An 18,040-nucleotide genomic window follows, 5' to 3' on the forward strand; every position below is an offset into this window, starting at 1 on the left:
CCGCTTGCATATTACCGAGCCCTGTTCTGCACGCCATCAGAGGATGTGGGTCTAGTGGAGAGGCCTCAAGGATCATCTTCTGGAAATGCACGTGCTCGGGATGTTCAGAAAGGCAAAGCTCCAATCGCCAGTAGCTCTCTCGAGCGGATAAGCATGTTGCTCTCCCGAGATATATTGGAAGACAAACTACCGAGTCGTTTCCGACCCTTAGCAATCGGGGAGTATGGAGGCGCAACCGACTCAGAGAATCACCTACTCAAGTTCGAGAATGCAACCATCCTTCACCAATACACGGATGGTATCAACTGTCGAGTGTTCTTGACAACTCTCTCAAGCTCAGCACAAAGATGATTCAACTAGCTTTTGGCCGACTCTATCTATTGCTTCAAGGACTTCTGTAAGGCGTTCCTCTAGCACTTCTCTAGCAGTTGTAAATACAATAAGACCATGCTGAGGACATATATCAAGTGGTTCAACCAAGTGGCCATGGACATACCCTCAGCCACTCCAAAGATTTTGGTGAGTACTTTTTCTCAAAGGCTCACTGATGGAGACTTCTTCCAGTCCCTGATGAAGAAACTCCCTAGAGATTTCGATCATTTACTGAAAAGGACAACCAAGTACATCAATGTGGAGGAAGTCTAGTCCTCTCGAAAGAAGGAGGTAGCTACACCCGCTCCTGTCCTTGCCTCAGAGCATGGAGCTCCACTGCCACACAAAGGGCTTTGATTGAGTCATCCACCATATCCCCATGAGTCGAGGCCGAACACAATCCAACACGTGGGAGCCAAGCAAACGCAACTCTCCAAGCCCCACCGATGAACTCCACCATTCTGTACTTACCATTGACCGAGAACCCACAATACTAAAGACTGTTATCAGTATAACCAGAAGATGTGTTGGGCAATCAACAAAGAGTTTTGCTAGCGTTCACCATCTCCAAACAATTGGCGTCATCATTGACCGAACGAACCCCAGGGAGAGGCCCTGGGAATGCCGATCGAGACCAACAGCAACCCCAACAACAAAACAACCAAGCCCCGACTTAAGCCCCTGTCGAGTCGTCGAGCTGCCTCGCCAGCCAACCTAAGAAGAAGAAAACCATGACAACATTGCTCGGGGGGCATAGACATAATAGCAGGTGACTCGATTGACAGAGACTCTAACAGAGTCTGAAAGTCACACGCCAGCTGACAGGTGCATCCAAGAGCAGGTATAGGGGCCAAAGATCAGTTTCGGCCCTAAGGGCTTGAAAGGGGTGGAGATACCCTATGACGACATATTGATCATCAAAGATATTATAGTCAATTATAGCATACATGGTAGTTTGTTGATATAGGAAGTTCTGTAAATATTATCTTCTAAAAGGTGTTCTATCAGCTGTAGATCGAGCGAAGTGATCTTCAAACCATGATGATGTTACTATATGGATTCACTAGCAACGAAGTGTAGCCGATCAGACAAATCTGCTTGACTATCTCTCTGGGGGAGGAGTCCCTGATGAGGACCAGCCAATCAACTTTCATTGTAGTGGGCGCCCTACGTTATTTTGGACCGACCGATGTTAAACAAGTTCTGAGCAATCATCCTCACATTTTTCCCAGAAGATCAAGTTCCCGGTCGATGACCAGGTGGGAGAAATGAAGGTGGACCAACTGGTGGCACGTAAGTACTATATAGATATGGTCAAGACCGAAGTTCACCCCGCTTTGAAGATTCCTCGAGTGGAGGTCAATGTCATTCATGAAACACCTCCAATATTAGTTTACGAAGAGAATTATACAGATCTTCCCAGGCCAACCGGAGGCCACCACTCAAATAGCAGCCGACTTGGCCCCAAAGTTTAAAGCTGGTCTAGTCATGTGCCTCACGCATAATAACGACGTGTTTGCCTGGACCCTAAGGAGATTATCGGCATCTTGTCGAATGTCATGGAACACATACTACATGTCCTCTTGGACGCTCGTCCTATCAAGCAAAAAAAAAGAGATTTGGGAGCTAAACAAAATTAGATCATCCAAGCAGAAGTTGATATAAGCTGGTTGGCCACATACTACATGGTCCTGGTAGCTAAGTCCGAGAACAAATTGTGCGTTTATGTGGACTTTAGGGATTTAAGCAAAGAATGTCCAAAGTATCACTATCCCTTGCCACGCATCAACCAAGTGGCAGACTAAACTTCCTGCTGCAAGCTGATATGCATGCTGCAAATAAAGACTTGAATTGGTTGTGGAGTGCAAATCATTTACAACTCTATCAGACTTGAGGGTATGCTTGTAATGTATAAGTATCTATGTTGTCAAATATTTGTGCTCAATAAAAATGCAAGTAAACTTAGCTCAGAAAGCTTATTATCCAGACTTTCGTGTCGTTCGATCAAGTTATAAGCGTGCTTGCTCACACGCCTAAGTCCCTGACTCTCGTATAGTTTGACCGAGTTATAAGCGTGCTTATTCATACACCTAAGTTCTAGACTCTCGGACCATTCAGTCGAGTTATAAGTGTGCTTGCTTACATGCTTATTGTCCAGACTCTTAGACTGTTCAACCGAGTTATAATCATATATGTTCATGCGCCTAAGTCTCAGACTCGCACGACATTCAACGTAGTTATAAGTACTTGTTCACGCGCCTATATATCTAAACTCTCACACCATTCGGCTGAGTTATACGAGTGCTTGCTCACACTCTTATATATCCAGAATCTTGTGGCATTCAGTCGAGTTATAAACGTACTTGCTCACACACCTATTATTCAGACTCTTAGATCGTTCGACCGGGTTATAAGTATGCTTGCTCAAGCACCTATTATCCAGACTCTCGTGCTGTTCAGCCAAGTTATAAGTGTGCTTTCTCACACACAACTCCCAGACTCTCGAACCGTTTAGCCAAGTTATAAGTGTGCTTGTTCACGTGACTATTATCTATACTCTTAGACCATTCAACTGAGTTATAAGCATTCTTACTTATGCGCCTAAGTCCCAGACTCTTGCGTCGTTTAATCGAGTTATAAGCGTGCTTGTTCACGCGCCTATATATCCAGACACTCATGTTGTTCGACCAAGTTATAAGTGTATTTGCTCACGCGCCTATTATCCAAAAGCTCAGACCATTCGGCCAAGTTATATACGTGCTTGCTCACGTGCCTAAATCCCAGACTCTCGTGCCTTTTGACTAAGCTGTAAGTGTGCTTGCTCACAGTTCCATTATCCAGACTCTTGTGTTGTTCGGGCGAGTTATAAGCATGCTTGCTCACGCGCCTATATATCCAAATTTTCGTGTTGTTTAACCAAGTTATATGTGTTCTTGCTCACGTGCCCATTATCCAGATTCTCGTGTTGTTCAGTCGAGTTATAAACGTGCTTGCTCACATGCCTATATATTCAGACTCTCATACTGTTCGACAGATTTATAAGCATGCTTGCTCACGCACCTATTATCAAGACTCTCGTGTTATTTGGCTGAGTTATAAATGTGCTTGCTCACATATGCCTATATATATCTAGACTCTTACACCGTCCGACTGAGTTATAAGCATGTTTGCTCACGCACCTATTATCAAAACTCTTTGATCATTCGACTGAGTTATAAGTATGTTTGCTCACACGCCTAGGTCCCAGACTATCGTGCCATTCGATCGAGTTATAAGTGTGCTTGCTCACGCGACTATTATCCAAACTCTTGGACTATTCGACCAAGTTATAAGCATGCTTACTCATACACTTAAATCTCAGACTCTTAGACCATTTGACCGAGTTATAAGCATGCTTGCTCATGCACCCATGCCCTAACTCTTGTGCTTTAGTGCCAAGTCATGGAAAGGGTTATCCGTATGTCATTCAGTCTCTCGCTTGACATTACTTAGCCACTCGTTCGACATTACTCAATCGTTTGCTCAGCATTACTTAGTCATTCGCTCGACATCACTTAGTTGCTCGCTCGACATCACTTAGCCGTTCACTCGAAATTACTTAGCCGCTCATCACTCAGTCGCTCACTCGACATCACTTAGCCGCTCTCTCGGCATTACTCAATCGCTCGCTCGACATTTCTCAACCGCTCACTCGGCATTTCTCAGCCGCTCGCTCGACATCACTTAGTTGCTCGCATGACATTACTCAGCCGCTCGCTCGACATCACTTAGCTACTCGCCCGACATTACTCAACCGCTCGCTCGGCATCACTCAGCCGCTTGCTCGGCATCACTCAGCTGCTCTCTTGGCATTACTCAATTGCTTGCTCAGCATGACTCACTTGTTCGCTCGGCACTACTCACGAGTATTAAAACAAGGGTGTCAGTCGGTCAGGACGATTCCCAACTATGGGACCATCAATTGGTATCAGAGCTAGACTCGCTTCAGAAGGACTAATTGGCATCTCAAGCAAAAGAAATGGTCGAATCCAGCATCTACCCGTAGAAATTTAAGGGAGATTTCGCAACATAAAAAAAGCACATGGAGGTATTCTTCAAGACCCATTTTGAAATCTTACTAATTATAAAATATGATTTTGTAGCACCTAAGAATCAACACAGAGTCAAGAAAGAAGAGTACATGTGGATGAAGAAGGAACAAACCGACTTCATGGCTAATGGAAATGCAGAGTTCAATCTGCTTTGTGTTCTTCCACTCCAGGTGGTCAGCCGGATTGGAAGCTACAACTCCACCAAAGATCTCTGGAAAAAAATTCTTAGAGATTTACGAGGATACTTTGGAAGCTAAACTTGCAAAGCGAGACATCCTCCAAAGACAACTGATGAATCTCTGGATGAACAAGGGAGAAAAGGTAGACCAACTCCATGTAAGAATCAAAGATCTTATCATCCAGCTCAATAACCTTAGAGAAAAGGTAATAAATTGTGACTCTTTAAGGTACACACTTAACGTCTTTCCTAGAACTCAAGAGTAGTCAGGCTTAGTAGATGCTTACTACATCTCTAAGGACCTCGAGGCAAGTACTCTTGAAATCTTATTTTCTACTTTTGAACTTTACAAGTCTCGTTGTGTAGATAATCAAGAAATAGAAAATTCTAACAACATTGCCCTAAAAACCAACGAAGGGGGAGGCTCCTCAAAAGAAAGCTGCAGTGAGGAGGCAGAGACAAACTTCAGAGTGGATCTGGTAAGTGAGGTATGTTTATTACCTTCTAACCAATTATATACATGTATCAAATCTATGACTATATCACTATATAAACTCAAGTCTAAAAATAATAATTTGAAAATGGAAATTTTAGAATTGAAAATAATTTTAGCAAATACATGCCCTTTAGAAATGTATGATAAATTAAAAGATGAAAATAAAAAATTGAATGATCAAATTAAAAAATTTAGAAATTCTGTATGTGTTAATCAAAATACTTGGAGAACATACAGAAGCCTAAATTGGTATCTCAAATATCAAAAAGGATAAATTTAAAAAATATCGTAAAAATATGGTCCAAAGAATTTCTTATCAATCCTGTAGTTAAAAATTTATTTTGAAACCTAAAATCTTGCTTAGTATAAATAAATGATTATGCATATTTTATGTTCAGGAATATCAATTTTAATTTAAAATTAAGTTCGTATGCTTATAGTAAATATTTATCGCTGAATTTTTTTCTATTGCTTCAATGAAAAATCTCTCAATATTAAATTTTTTAGATTTTTTTTTGAAAAAATTTGTTTATGAATTTTAATTAAAAAATTATAATTTTAAATTTAATTTTTTTTAGTTATGTATTTTTAAACACCTGATTTTTTTGAAGAATTACGTTATATTTTATATAAAGAGAAAAATTAACCTGATTTTTAGGCAAATAAAACTATTTTTAAATATTCAATTTAAAAAAGAATCATATTTATTTAAAATATTTTTCATACAATATTTCCATTCGAAATTCTTATCCAAATTTTTATAGAGATAGAATCAATTAATTTCTACTTGAAAATATTTTTTTTGTAAATTTTTGAAAAATAATAATTTTTTTATGAATTATTTACTAAAAATATTATTTTTAAAACTAAAATGTCTTAAAAATTTATTTTTGAAAATTTTAATTTTTCATTTGTTGTGAATTCTGTTTTCAATACTTAAAAAAATTTGATAGATTTATTTAAATAAAAATAAAATTTTTAAATTTGTCTTACAAAAACTATGTTTCTCTAAAATTTTTTTATGCTAAAATTATTAAAAACTTTTTTGTGAATTTTTTTTCTAAATATTCATATATTTATTTTTAACTTTAAGATTTTTTTTTTTTTAATTTTTAAAGATATTAAACTTATTTTTAAATTAAATTTGTAAATATGATTATTAAATCTTGGGAATTCATATTTTTAGAAAAATACTTTGTAATTGTTTTTACTTTGAATTATGTTTTCTTAACCCTTAGAACAAGTTTCAATTTTTTTTTTTATCTAACTTAATTTTTTTTCCCCGATTTTATTTTGCTGTGATCAAAGGGAGAATGACAGATGAAAACTTAAGTTTAGGGAGAGGTTATGTTTATAATTTTAAAATTAGCAAAATTCCAATTTTAATTTATATTTTATTAGTTCTATGTTTTTACCCTAATTCTAACATGGGTTGATGCACATCAAAAAGGGGAAGATTGTAATACCCCGAGGTAGTTTTGATGTGGTCAACCGAGTTAAGTTAGGTCTTTTGTGTGTTTGATACCTTGTGTCTAAGTGTGCAGGAACTTAGGAGCACAGTAAGTCGAGCGAAAGACGCAGTTAGTGAGGACGACACGGGAGAAACTCAACGGACTTGGTGCGTCGAAGGGACGAGGTGCTGCGAAAGTGTACACTGGTGGACGAGAAGTAAGCGCACGACATTTCCAAGGGACGAGATGCCAGAGCGAAAGGTTGCTCGAGGAGAAGGTCGGAAAATGAGTTCGGGTGAGCTCTATTCTGGATGGCCGAAATCACTCAAGTGAATGAATCAGAAACGGATAAGTTCGGGCATCTGGATTAAGTCCAGGCGCCTGAACATTCCAAGTGCGCGGACCCCCCTGGGGGCAGCCTCGGGCGCGTTGAGAAGGCACCTTGTTTAAAGGCTGGTCAACACGGTCCGGGCGCCTGAAGCTGTTCCAGGCGCTCGGACCAGATAAGTTTTATCCAGATAAGCCGTTACAAACCGTTACAATGTGAATAAAATTTTATCCACACATTAGGGGCCCTGAGTTGCCATATCAGTAAACTGTTAGATTTGACCAGCAGGCTATAAAATAGAACTCTAGTCTCAGTAGTTCATACAATCACTTGTACACAGGTTCAATTTTGTTTCTACTATTTAATTGTGAGCTGTCAACGTTGTAAGAGACTACTCCGCCTGAAGGAGAATTTTAAGTGAGCTTTTAATAGTCCTGGATTAGCAATCTTTTGATTACAAACTTAATAAATTTTTGAGCCTCTTCCTTTTATTAATTAGTTTATTATTTTTTTATACATGTATTGTGTCTAAATTATTTCAAAAGATCGAGAAAAGTCTGTTTATTTTTTTTAGGCCAATTCACTCCCTCTTGCCGGCCGACCGAGGACCATCACAACTTAGCCTACTTTGATGCACATGCCCTCCATATGGTTCCAGTTGTAAAACAATAAAAGAAAATCAGTTAGATATAATAAAAGAAGGGGGTTGAGTCCCTTACCAAAGTTGCGGGGCATCTCACTCGGATGAGACTAAGCCTGAAGATATATAAGTCACCCTCTAGGTGCATCTTGTGGATATTGAATTTTAAGTTGGATAAGGTCATCAAAGCGAGGGTATACACAGGCACCCCTTGAAAGTCACCCATCTTTGGTGCGGGAGGCAGTTCCATTTGCCAGCCGACCGAGAATGGCACAGGGACGACGTGTCAAAGATAGAAGTAATGTGATTTCCAACCTTTGTTGGAAGAAGATATTTTATCGAAGAAAACAGAGCCCACTCGAGCTTGAATAAGAAAGATGTCTGGCTTAAATTTTTTGGGATAATAAAAATAGTGAAAGACAGGAGGAATCAGGGGGATACAATATAGTCAAAAGAGAGTCACAACCCCACACAACAATTTAATGGAGTTGGGGGTCAGATATTGGAGGGGGATGTGAAAGTAACGAGAAATCTTAGAGAAGAAGGGGTGAAAGGGAAAACAAAGACCGACCATGAGTTGGTCCTTGAAAAGAGTGATATAACTAGCTAGAGGAAGGTTAGGGTGATGGTAGCCTGAAGGGATGATTATATGGTGATTAGCAAGGAGCTTGTAGGTGAGATGAATTTAATCCACCTCTCCTCAGTTGAAATCCAAGGTGGTGGAGGTGTACCACAAACCAAGAATGGATGCGGAGGAAATGGAGGCCATGGGAAGGGGATGAAGGAAATAGGGGAGGCGTGAGAAAGAGACTTAAAGGGGATAGAAGAAACCCTAGGAGCTCATGGCCGACAACGAGAAGGCTTGGAGAAGAAGAAATCACAGAGGAGAATGATGAACAGATGAGGGTTGAAAGAAGGTTCGAAACCTAAAAAACCCCTAATGACGCTCTGCTAGGACCGTTCAATTTTGGAGAGAGATCAAGAGGAGTAGATTAGAACCATTGAATTTGAAACACCATAGGTCACATCAAATCTCCACAGTAGCCTGTCATGTTTGAAATTCTTTTCACAGGTGTGCCACATGGCGGAGAGAGCTAGTCCACAATTATTAGGGATGGGAAGCGGTAATCATGATTATGGTCAAAAGACATGTTAAACGCACTGAGCATTAATTATGAGTGACGTACTTTGTTCTCGAGGTTTGAATATGACGGTGGGATAATGATGTCATCTCAAGCCGAGTGGCCAATTAGGGACCGAGCGTCCGATTGGAAAACAGAAGGACACAAGTGTCTAATCAATCGAGCTTGCAACCTCCTTCGACTAGACTTGAAGGGGAGACTTGTGATACGACAAATAAGGTGGGACCCCTGAAGCTATGGTCGAAGTCAAGAAGCTAGCTGATGTGGTAGTCAAAGTCAAGGAGAGGTCAACACTCGGGGCCGATCCAGTCATACAGCTTGATCGAATAGTCCAGCTAATCAGACCTCTTGTCCGATTGGATCCTCTGGTCCTCCCGGCTCGACGAAATCCCGAGCCGAGTCTTAATTCAATTTAGAACCGAGCAGCATGATCGCATGACTCGGTCGAATAATCTAGCCAATTAGATCTTTTGTTCAATCGGATCTAGAGTCCGCTCAGCTCGGCTAGACTCGACCTCAGAAGAGCCGAGTCCTCAGTAGACCCGAGTCCTTAGAAGGGCAGAGTCCTCAAAGAAGTCGAGTTCTTGAGATGGATCATCACTCTTTAGTTGGCCTGATCCCGTTCGAGAACAAGGTTTGAGCGGAGATTAAAGAGGACTCGGCCGACCTACCATCAAAGCACATTAATGGTCCATCAGCTTAACGACCTAATATTTTTTTTGTCATCTTGTGTAACTGTTGTTAGAGAATCAGAGGGTATGCTCCGAGCGAGTTGTACGACGAAAGCTTCCACCCTGTAAAGTACAAAAATGTTCGGCCTATTTCAAGAAAGTTATCAGAATATCAGAACAGTCGGTCATATTTTGGTAATGCCTCAATATTCGTGCATAGTGGAAAAGTAACATTATATAAGGGGGTCTCCATTTACAGATGCAAGTACACTTCACCATCAGAGTTTGTTATTCGCCGCCAGTGTTCTTCATTTTCTTCTTCGACTACCTTGTCTGACTTAAGCATTGGAATGTCTGTGCTAGGGACTCCTCCCTTGTTCAGTGACTAACGTTTTCTTTTCTTAGTTTTTGTTTTTGCCACATAGGTTCATCCACGCCATCAAGGTCTTCATCCTCTCATGGTCAACATCGAAGCTACTTATCCAATACATTATTTTTCTCGCTTTCAGATAAGATGAAATCTATTACTACTTGACCAAATTATATTTATTATATAAAATAATATTAATAATATAAAATTTGTAGCCATAAGTATGCTATTGTTGAATATTCTACGTTATAATAACAATATAAAGAGACATGTTTGTTCATATTGACGGATGTAGAAATAAAATTGAAGGTTTTTTATGATCCAAATATCTTGAAAATTTAATAAAAATAATTTCTATCAATAACTCATTAGTGCATAATTGTAAAACATCATGATCGGGGCACAATTATTACTTTTGCAGTTGTCTCGAGGCTAAGAGTTCCAAACGGTTAATCAAATATTTACCGATTGAATTTCAATTACGGTACAAGATCATATTTTGGTAATACCTCAATATTCGTGCATAGAGGAAAAGTAACATTATATAAGGGGGGCTCCATTTACATATGCAAGTACACTTTACCATCAGAGTTTGTTATTCGCCGCCATTGTTCTTCATTTTCTTCTTCCACTACCTTGTCTGACTTGACCATTGGAGTGTCTGTGCTAGGGACTCCTCCCTTGTTCTATGACTAACGTTTTCTTTTCCTAGTTTTTGTTTTTGCCACATAGATTCAGGGTCCTCATCCTCTCATGATCAACATCGAAGCTACTTACCCAACACATTATTTTTCTCGCTTTCAGATAAGATGAAATCTATTACTACTTGACCAAATTATATTTATTATATAAAATAATATTAATAATATAAAATTTGTAGCCATAAGTATGCTATTGTTGAATATTCTATGTTATAATAACACTATAAAGAGACATGTTTGTTCATATTGACGCATGTAGAAATAAAATTGAAGGTTTTTTATGATCCAAATATCTTGAAAATTTAATAAAAATAATTTCTATCAATAACTCATTAGTGCATAATTGTAAAACATCATGATCGGGGCACAATTATTACTTTTGCAGTTGTCTCGAGGCTAAGAGTTCCAAACGGTTAATCAAATATTTACCGATTGAATTTCAATTACGGTACAAGATATTATTTTTTTAATAATAGGATGATAATTCTAAAAATATTAGCAGTTTGATAGATGTTAGTAAGTATTTGTTAATTTATTTCGTCGATAAAAAATTTCTAAAAAATTAGACCATTACTTTTATAATTAATCTGGTTTGAAAAGATGGACATCTGAATTATATTTTTTTTTAATAATTTTCAATTGTAATATTATTTAATACAAAATGGAATATAAATTTATTATCTTATTAGGCTAGTGTAATCTTACTTATTTGATATTAAGAATCTGGATCATGAATAATTAATTTGGATGAAACATAAAATTAAATTATGTTAACATTCTTTATTTTTATTTCACTTTAAAAATAATTTTAAGATTTATTAATAATTTTTTATGATTATTTTAAAAATAAATTTAAAATTTATTAGTAATTTTCTTTGATTATTTTTATATAAAAAAATATGTACTGCCATGATTATATTTAATCTAATATCTTATGATTGGTAACATCGTGAGTAGAAAAGTTTCTGTAAATATCTTGAGCCAATGATGATATTAAACTAATAAAAACATGTATTGCACTTAATCTTAACTAAAAGATCAAAAATAATATACTTTCTAACATACCCTTAAAATTATTTTCAATTTAACAAGGAAAAAGGACTTTAATATAATTTAATTTTAAGTTTTATCAAAATTTAATTTATAAAAGGTCAAGATTCGTATTAATAAAATGGAAAAATATTAAAGATTATATTGGTAAAAACAAAACGGTCAATTTTACCAAATAGCACCTTTGACTTATAAATTTCACAGAAACTTATTTGCCATTTTGAATTTTACCATAACTGGAATTGGTAATGGTGGCTGATAAACAATAGCACATTCCTACAACAAAAAAAAACTAGAGGTGGGTTTTGCAAGTTTCCTAAACACGGAGATTATAGGGATCAAGTTGTTTTTTTCTTCTTATTTTAAATTATTAATAATTTCTTTAAATACACACACTCACACACACACACTTATATAACAGATCCCTTGATTCGCTTCTCGACCACCGCCTTCTGTAAGCTCGAATTTGCTCGCCGCTTTGTTTCCCCAACAATCCATCGCTCTCCTGCTGAGTGATCTTCCTCGGCGCCGACTTCTCTCTTCTGTGGCTTGGTCGGTTAGTCATCGGGCTCCTTGCAGCTTTTTGGTAATTTCCGTCGTTCTCGATCCCTCATTGACGGTCGGCTGTAATAGCCGGTTGCTTTGAGGAAAAAAGGACAAAATCACCTTTTTTTTTGTTTGTTGTTTATTTCTTCGGTTTTGTTTCTTTGCGGTAAGAGTTTTCAAAAAATGAGTTCTTCAAGTCATGCAAAATCAGCAGCTTTGCTTTGTCTGCAACCTGGGACAGAATATTTCATATCCTGTAAATCGTGAAGGATCCTTTCCACTTCTTCACCCATCCTTCAGTATTGGGATCAGCTGGTTTTGTATTTTAAACTTTGAGTTCCTGGTACTTAGCTTGTTTCATGGATTTGCGATGTCAATGTACTAAATACTCATAAAAGGAACCATTTTCGAGATTTCAATGCTCTTGTTTTTTCAAAAGGAGTCTAGCTCTTTGAAGAAAAACTACAACTAATGTTCATATGGAAGGATCGTACATCCTCAACTTGTTGCACCAAGATTATTGATTTGTTTCATCCTGCTTGATTTTACATTGGAAATATTTCATCCTTTTCCTGATTCTTCCTCTATCTCATGCAGATTTTAATTGCCTAAATGGTTAACTTTGGGAAGAAATTGATGGCTAATCGAGTTCAAGAATGGGAGAAGTATGCACTCTTTGCTAAACTTTATTTTAGTTTCAATGCTTATATCAGGGGCTAGATATTCTGAATTATTGGATTATGCACATCCTACCATCTTGCTTGTGTTCGCCTTTGCTGTTGACAGAATCGTAGCTTTTTCAAAATTACTATTCCAGTTGGGATAAGATCTAATAGTAGACTTGAAATATTTAGGTCTCACTTTCATCAATATACCTAGTTAATAACTAACAGTTTATGCCGTGTTTTTCATATTAGCTAGATCTTCTAAAATTGTATCATGATGCTAAGCGTATAGGTTGATGTTTTACATTGACTATACATTTTTTTTTTCATTAGAGGTTTGTACTGGCAATTTACATTCACTATTATTCCAGGTATTATATCAACTACAAATTGATGAAGAAGAAAGTCAAGCAATATGTACAACAAATGGAACAAGGAGGAAAAGAACGTTGTCATGTTCTGAAAGAATTTTCAAGGACGCTAGATGACCAAGTGTGGATTTCATCGGGTTTTCTCTTTATTTTAGCTTATTTTGGGCAAGATTACTTTGAATTTGTGTTCAGCCTATAATAGCTAGAACTTATAACTTTAATGTGGGTTGACATTAAAGGCATAGATATTATGGATGCCTAAGGATCAAGTTCAACTTACGATGTGCTCCTGTTTAATTTTGCAATCAACAAATTTTGTTGAATTTGTTGAAGTTGATTTTCCTTATGCACACTACCAAGCAAGTTCTTTAAATACGGTTTCTAAGTGCTCATATTAATCGGCAGTGTGTCTTTGGTACAAATGACGCCCAGCATTGTTCAATGATTTGGTTAGTGACAGATTTGGTTAAGATTCTTAAAAATTAGCCATCATCTGATGTCCAGTAAGATCTACCAAACTTCATATGATAAAGATAAGATTCAAATCAATTTCTGTAGTTAATTGTGAACTTTTCTTTGAAGGAAATAGAACTTTTCTTTCTAATGGAACTGTGTTCAGGAACCTCTTCCCGGTTTGTTTATTTTAGAAAATTGTTTCCTATTATTATTGCTATCTGCTATGTAAGAACATCTTGTGTACGATCTTGATCGATGTATTAGATTCCTTCTTTATTTCTCTAGATTGAGAAGACTGTGCTCTTCTTCCTGGAGCAACAAGGAATTATTGCACACAGGATTCAAGAATTGGGAGAGGAGCGAACATTACTTCTTGAGCAGCCAGTTATATCTAAGATGTCTGAACTGCGAGAAGCATACATAGAAGTTGGACATGATCTTTTAAAGCTTCTCAGATTTGTAGATATGAATGCTACTGGGATTCGTAAAATTCTGAAGAAATTCGATAAACGTTTTGGCTACAAATTCACTGATTATTACATAAGTACTAGATCAAATCATCCTTATTCTCAGCTACAACAAGTTTTTAAGCATGTGGTAATGCATCCCTCTTTTTTCTCAACTGTTCATGGAATCATCCCTTTCTGTTCTTGTCATCTTCCTTCTGCTTGTAGTATTTACTGTTAAAAGGAAATATACTCTGAATAACTAGGGAATAGCAGCTGTTGTAGGAGCCTTGTCTCACAATCTTGCTGAGATTCAAGAACGCCAAGGAAGCTACCCATCCCTTTATGATCAGCCCTCTACAGCTATGATGGTTCGATGAGTATCAATGCCATATATATATATTTTATCATGAGAAATATTTGATATTTCAAGACCTAGTTAGTTAGTAAGTTTATTTATTTATTGGCATCAGGTGCAGGACCCAGTCATTTACCTAATACAAGAATCAGTGGACAAGTTAACTCACTCTACAAATTTCCTAAAGTTTTTAGGGCAACATGCACTTATTCATGAAGGAGAGGAACAAGTTGATGAGAGAAGATATCATTTTGTATCGCTTCTTTCGAACTTGGTCAATACTTTTCTTTATATGGTGAACACTTATATCATTGTGCCAACTGCTGATGACTATTCGATGAGCCTTGGAGCTGCTGCAACAGTTTGTGGGATCATTATTGGCTCTATGGCCGTAGCACAAGTGTTCTCTTCAGTTTATTTTAGTGCATGGTCTAACAAGTCATACTTCAGGCCTCTAGTATTTAGCAGCATCGTACTCTTTTTGGGCAATACTCTCTATGCGTTGGCCTATGATCTCAATTCCTTGACAATTCTTCTCATAGGTCGCCTTTTGTGTGGGTAAGTCAAATTGTTTGTTTCATTTCACTTTTGTGATTATTCTGTGGATCCAGTAATTAGTAATTACCATTTGAAGATTTGCGATTAGTTTTCTGTTATCATTTAACAAAGTCATGCCACAATTATTGTGCTTCTCAGAAATTTTAAAGACTATATTTTCTTTGCCCTCTTCCTCTTATATACCTTCCATACTATTAGATTCATAACTCTCCAAACTATAGAATCTAATTACGTGAAGCATTGAGCAATGTGTAACTTCTCCTCACCAGTGAATTAGAAATGGAATTGGAAGATTTGTGAAATTCTAGATTTTTTTTAGCGATCATATTTTACCTTATCTAAGTTTCATACATTTAAATAAATATACTTGGCATGCACATCTAAACATGGTGCTCAACCAATTTGGCATGATCTTCAGATGTAAGCTCGAGGACAAGATAATTAAATTTCTCTCCCTTGACTCTGAGCTGAACCATGTTCAGCAATCACCTACTGTCTATCTCTTCTCCTATTTCTTTTTTCTCTCTGCATTTTTTGGAAATAAATATGGGCTCGAGAAGGATATCTGTTTGAATTCAGCGGTCATACCGATAGAATTCCGGACAAGATTATACCAAAAGCTAAGAATTTTGCTTAGTTTACACTCTGGTTGCTGCATTTTTTTATATTTCAAATGTATTCGAATACAGGATGGGGTCTGCAAGGGCTGTTAACCGGCGATACATCAGTGACTGTGTTCCAAATGAAATCCGCATGAAAGCTTCTGCAGGTTTTGTTAGTGCTAGTGCTCTTGGAATGGCATGTGGCCCTGCTCTTGCTGGTTTGCTTCAAACGAATTTCAAGTTATATCGGTTAACAATTAATCAAGATACTTTACCTGGGTGGGTTATGGCATTTGCTTGGTTAGCATACTTGATTTGGTTGTGGATCTCATTCAAGGAGCCAGTTCGCAATACCGATGATGTTGGTATGTTATATACTAAGGTTATCTTAATTTTCCCATTTAGTCTCATTGACTATCCCTTAACTTCCCATGCGTGTATGTTTATTGGATAATAGACACGATATATTAATCACTGATTCACTGCCCATCTTTTGCTCGAAACCAGGACATGTGGGCATTGAAGCATTAGAAAGTGGTCTTGTGCAACCTTTGTTAAATGGTTCGGAGCAGAAGCAAAATGATGATGAAGATGAAGAGTGCAATGGTAGTGAAGAAGGGCCGGAAGAATCTCACAAGCCAGCTACTTCAATTGCTTCAGCCTATAGATTGCTTACGCCATCAGTAAAGGTAAAGATTTCATCATTCTAATCAATGTTAAAGAAAAATCTTGAAAGTGTCACCCATTCTTATTTAGGGTATTTTTTTTTAACTATACGAAGAATCAGAATCGTTGGATAAGGCAGGAAAATCCATTCAATTCAATAAGTTTGAAGATCAGGAGAGAATTTGACATGTTGTAGACTTGTAGTTGTTATGGTTGGTTCAAAAATTATGCAGTCTGCTAGAGGATGAATCGAATGCTTTCTTCATACATTCAACACTCAAAGAATCATAGACTGGAGTATTGTTTCTCTCGTTTGGTTCTGGAGTTTCGTTTTTTTTCTGAAGTGCTGTGGTTGGCCAAGTTGTCCAATTTAGTGAAGCAACTTCCAACTGTGTTAGTGTTACAGGTCCAGCTGCTGATATATTTCATGCTCAAATATTCAATGGAGATATTGCTGTCAGAATCTAGTGTCGTTAGTGGTTATTACTTTGGATGGTCGACTGGTCAAGTGGCGATATTTTTGGCAGTCCTGGGACTTACAGTTCTTCCCATTAACGCTATCGTCGGGACTTACATCAGCAACATGTTTGAAGAAAGGTGTGCTTTGTTACAGATCATGCTTACCCTTCGCACCAATTGAAATGTCGAAGATAGTTTAACAGCTTAGTATTTTGTAGTGCCGCTCTTAACCGAGGGCTGCCACAAAAATGTCTCCTGATCTCGAAAAAATTTGTTTCGCCTTTTTCTTCTTTATGCAGGCAAATCTTGTTAGGATCTGAAATATTGGTGCTATTTGGAATACTACTAAGCTTCAAAGTCACTGGTACATATGCAGTGCCACAATATGTCGGCTCGGCATTGATCACATTTGTGGCTGCTGAAGTTCTAGAAGGTAATTAATTTCGCTTACCGAAACACTTAAAAAGTATGCTCAAGTTCTTGAAGTTCTATGGTGTTTTGTTATTCTTGAGGTTGAATTACTTGAATTTCTTCTATCGCTTGCTTCTTGAGGTTCATTAGCAGTAGGTCAAAATGAACTGTGGTTTGTTTCAAACTTCACATAACAAAATGCATGCTTTTCAGGTGTGAATTTAGCCCTCCTTTCTCAAGTCATGTCATCTCGTCTCGCACGGGGGACTTACAATGGCGGTCTGCTATCGACAGAAGCAGGGACTCTGGCTCGAGTCGTAGCCGATGGCACGATCACACTTGCAGGCTACCTAGGCGAAAGCTGGCTCCTAAATGTCACCTTGCTTCCTTCTCTACTAATCTGTGTAGGCTCCATTGCCGCTACTCTCCTCACCTACAACTCCATGTATTGATGAGCATTGTCATCACTTGCGATCTTTCTCTCTTTGTCCACTGTACGGATTATGTATAATTTGTCGAAATTTTTGATCGATTTATTTAAATTGTAGGAGGGAAAAAATGTAAGTGATGTTTCGATCGCCATGTCTCATATTATTGTGTATGGTTCTTTTTAGATGTGTAATTCTATTTGTGAAGTGTAAGTTTTAGTTGTATTAACATAAAATTTTCAATTTATTTATGGAAAATTCTGAGTATTTTGTGCTTGTACCTGGCTTTTTCCGATCTCGGACGCGGTAGCGAAAAGAACAAGTACGAGGAAAACAGAGCTGAAGACAATAGAAGAAAGCAGAGAAGAACAAGGATGAAAAAACAGAGTCGAAGATGAAAAAACAGAGTTGAAGATCGTAGAAGCTACACTAAAATACACTTGATTCCTTTTGATCGATTGAACCAAATCACGATTAAAGTTGTAAAATTAAGATGACTTTTGGTTTAAGGGTTTGAGAATAAGAAAATGGAATCATAGAAATATAGGGTGTTTAATGACCAAAACCCAATTAAACACATGGGT

The 18,040-nt window shown here is 37.5% G+C and overlaps 1 protein-coding gene across 3 annotated transcripts; it reads left to right on the forward strand.

The window, feature by feature from the left end:
* Positions 1-11,912: 11,912 nt before the first annotated feature.
* On the forward strand, positions 11,913-17,641 carry LOC122047693 (SPX domain-containing membrane protein OsI_21475-like). 3 transcript variants are annotated; one of them, XM_042609127.1, is made up of 11 exons: positions 11,913-12,046; positions 12,634-12,701; positions 13,073-13,193; positions 13,814-14,125; positions 14,241-14,345; positions 14,448-14,890; positions 15,580-15,857; positions 16,000-16,181; positions 16,565-16,755; positions 16,917-17,050; positions 17,242-17,641. In XM_042609127.1, exons 2-11 carry the CDS (start codon positions 12,649-12,651, stop codon positions 17,478-17,480), a joined length of 2,058 nt encoding a protein of 685 aa, XP_042465061.1. In that variant the 5' UTR covers positions 11,913-12,046; positions 12,634-12,648; the 3' UTR covers positions 17,481-17,641. The 3 variants fall into 3 exon arrangements, with proteins under 3 accessions (XP_042465061.1, XP_042465062.1, XP_042465063.1); XM_042609128.1 differs by having other exon boundaries at positions 11,920-12,076; XM_042609129.1 differs by lacking the exon at positions 11,913-12,046 and adding an exon at positions 12,116-12,379.
* Positions 17,642-18,040: the final 399 nt, after the last annotated feature.

Source organism: Zingiber officinale, chromosome 2B (assembly GCF_018446385.1).
Source record: "Zingiber officinale cultivar Zhangliang chromosome 2B, Zo_v1.1, whole genome shotgun sequence".
Classification (NCBI taxonomy): Eukaryota; Viridiplantae; Streptophyta; class Magnoliopsida; order Zingiberales; family Zingiberaceae; genus Zingiber; species Zingiber officinale.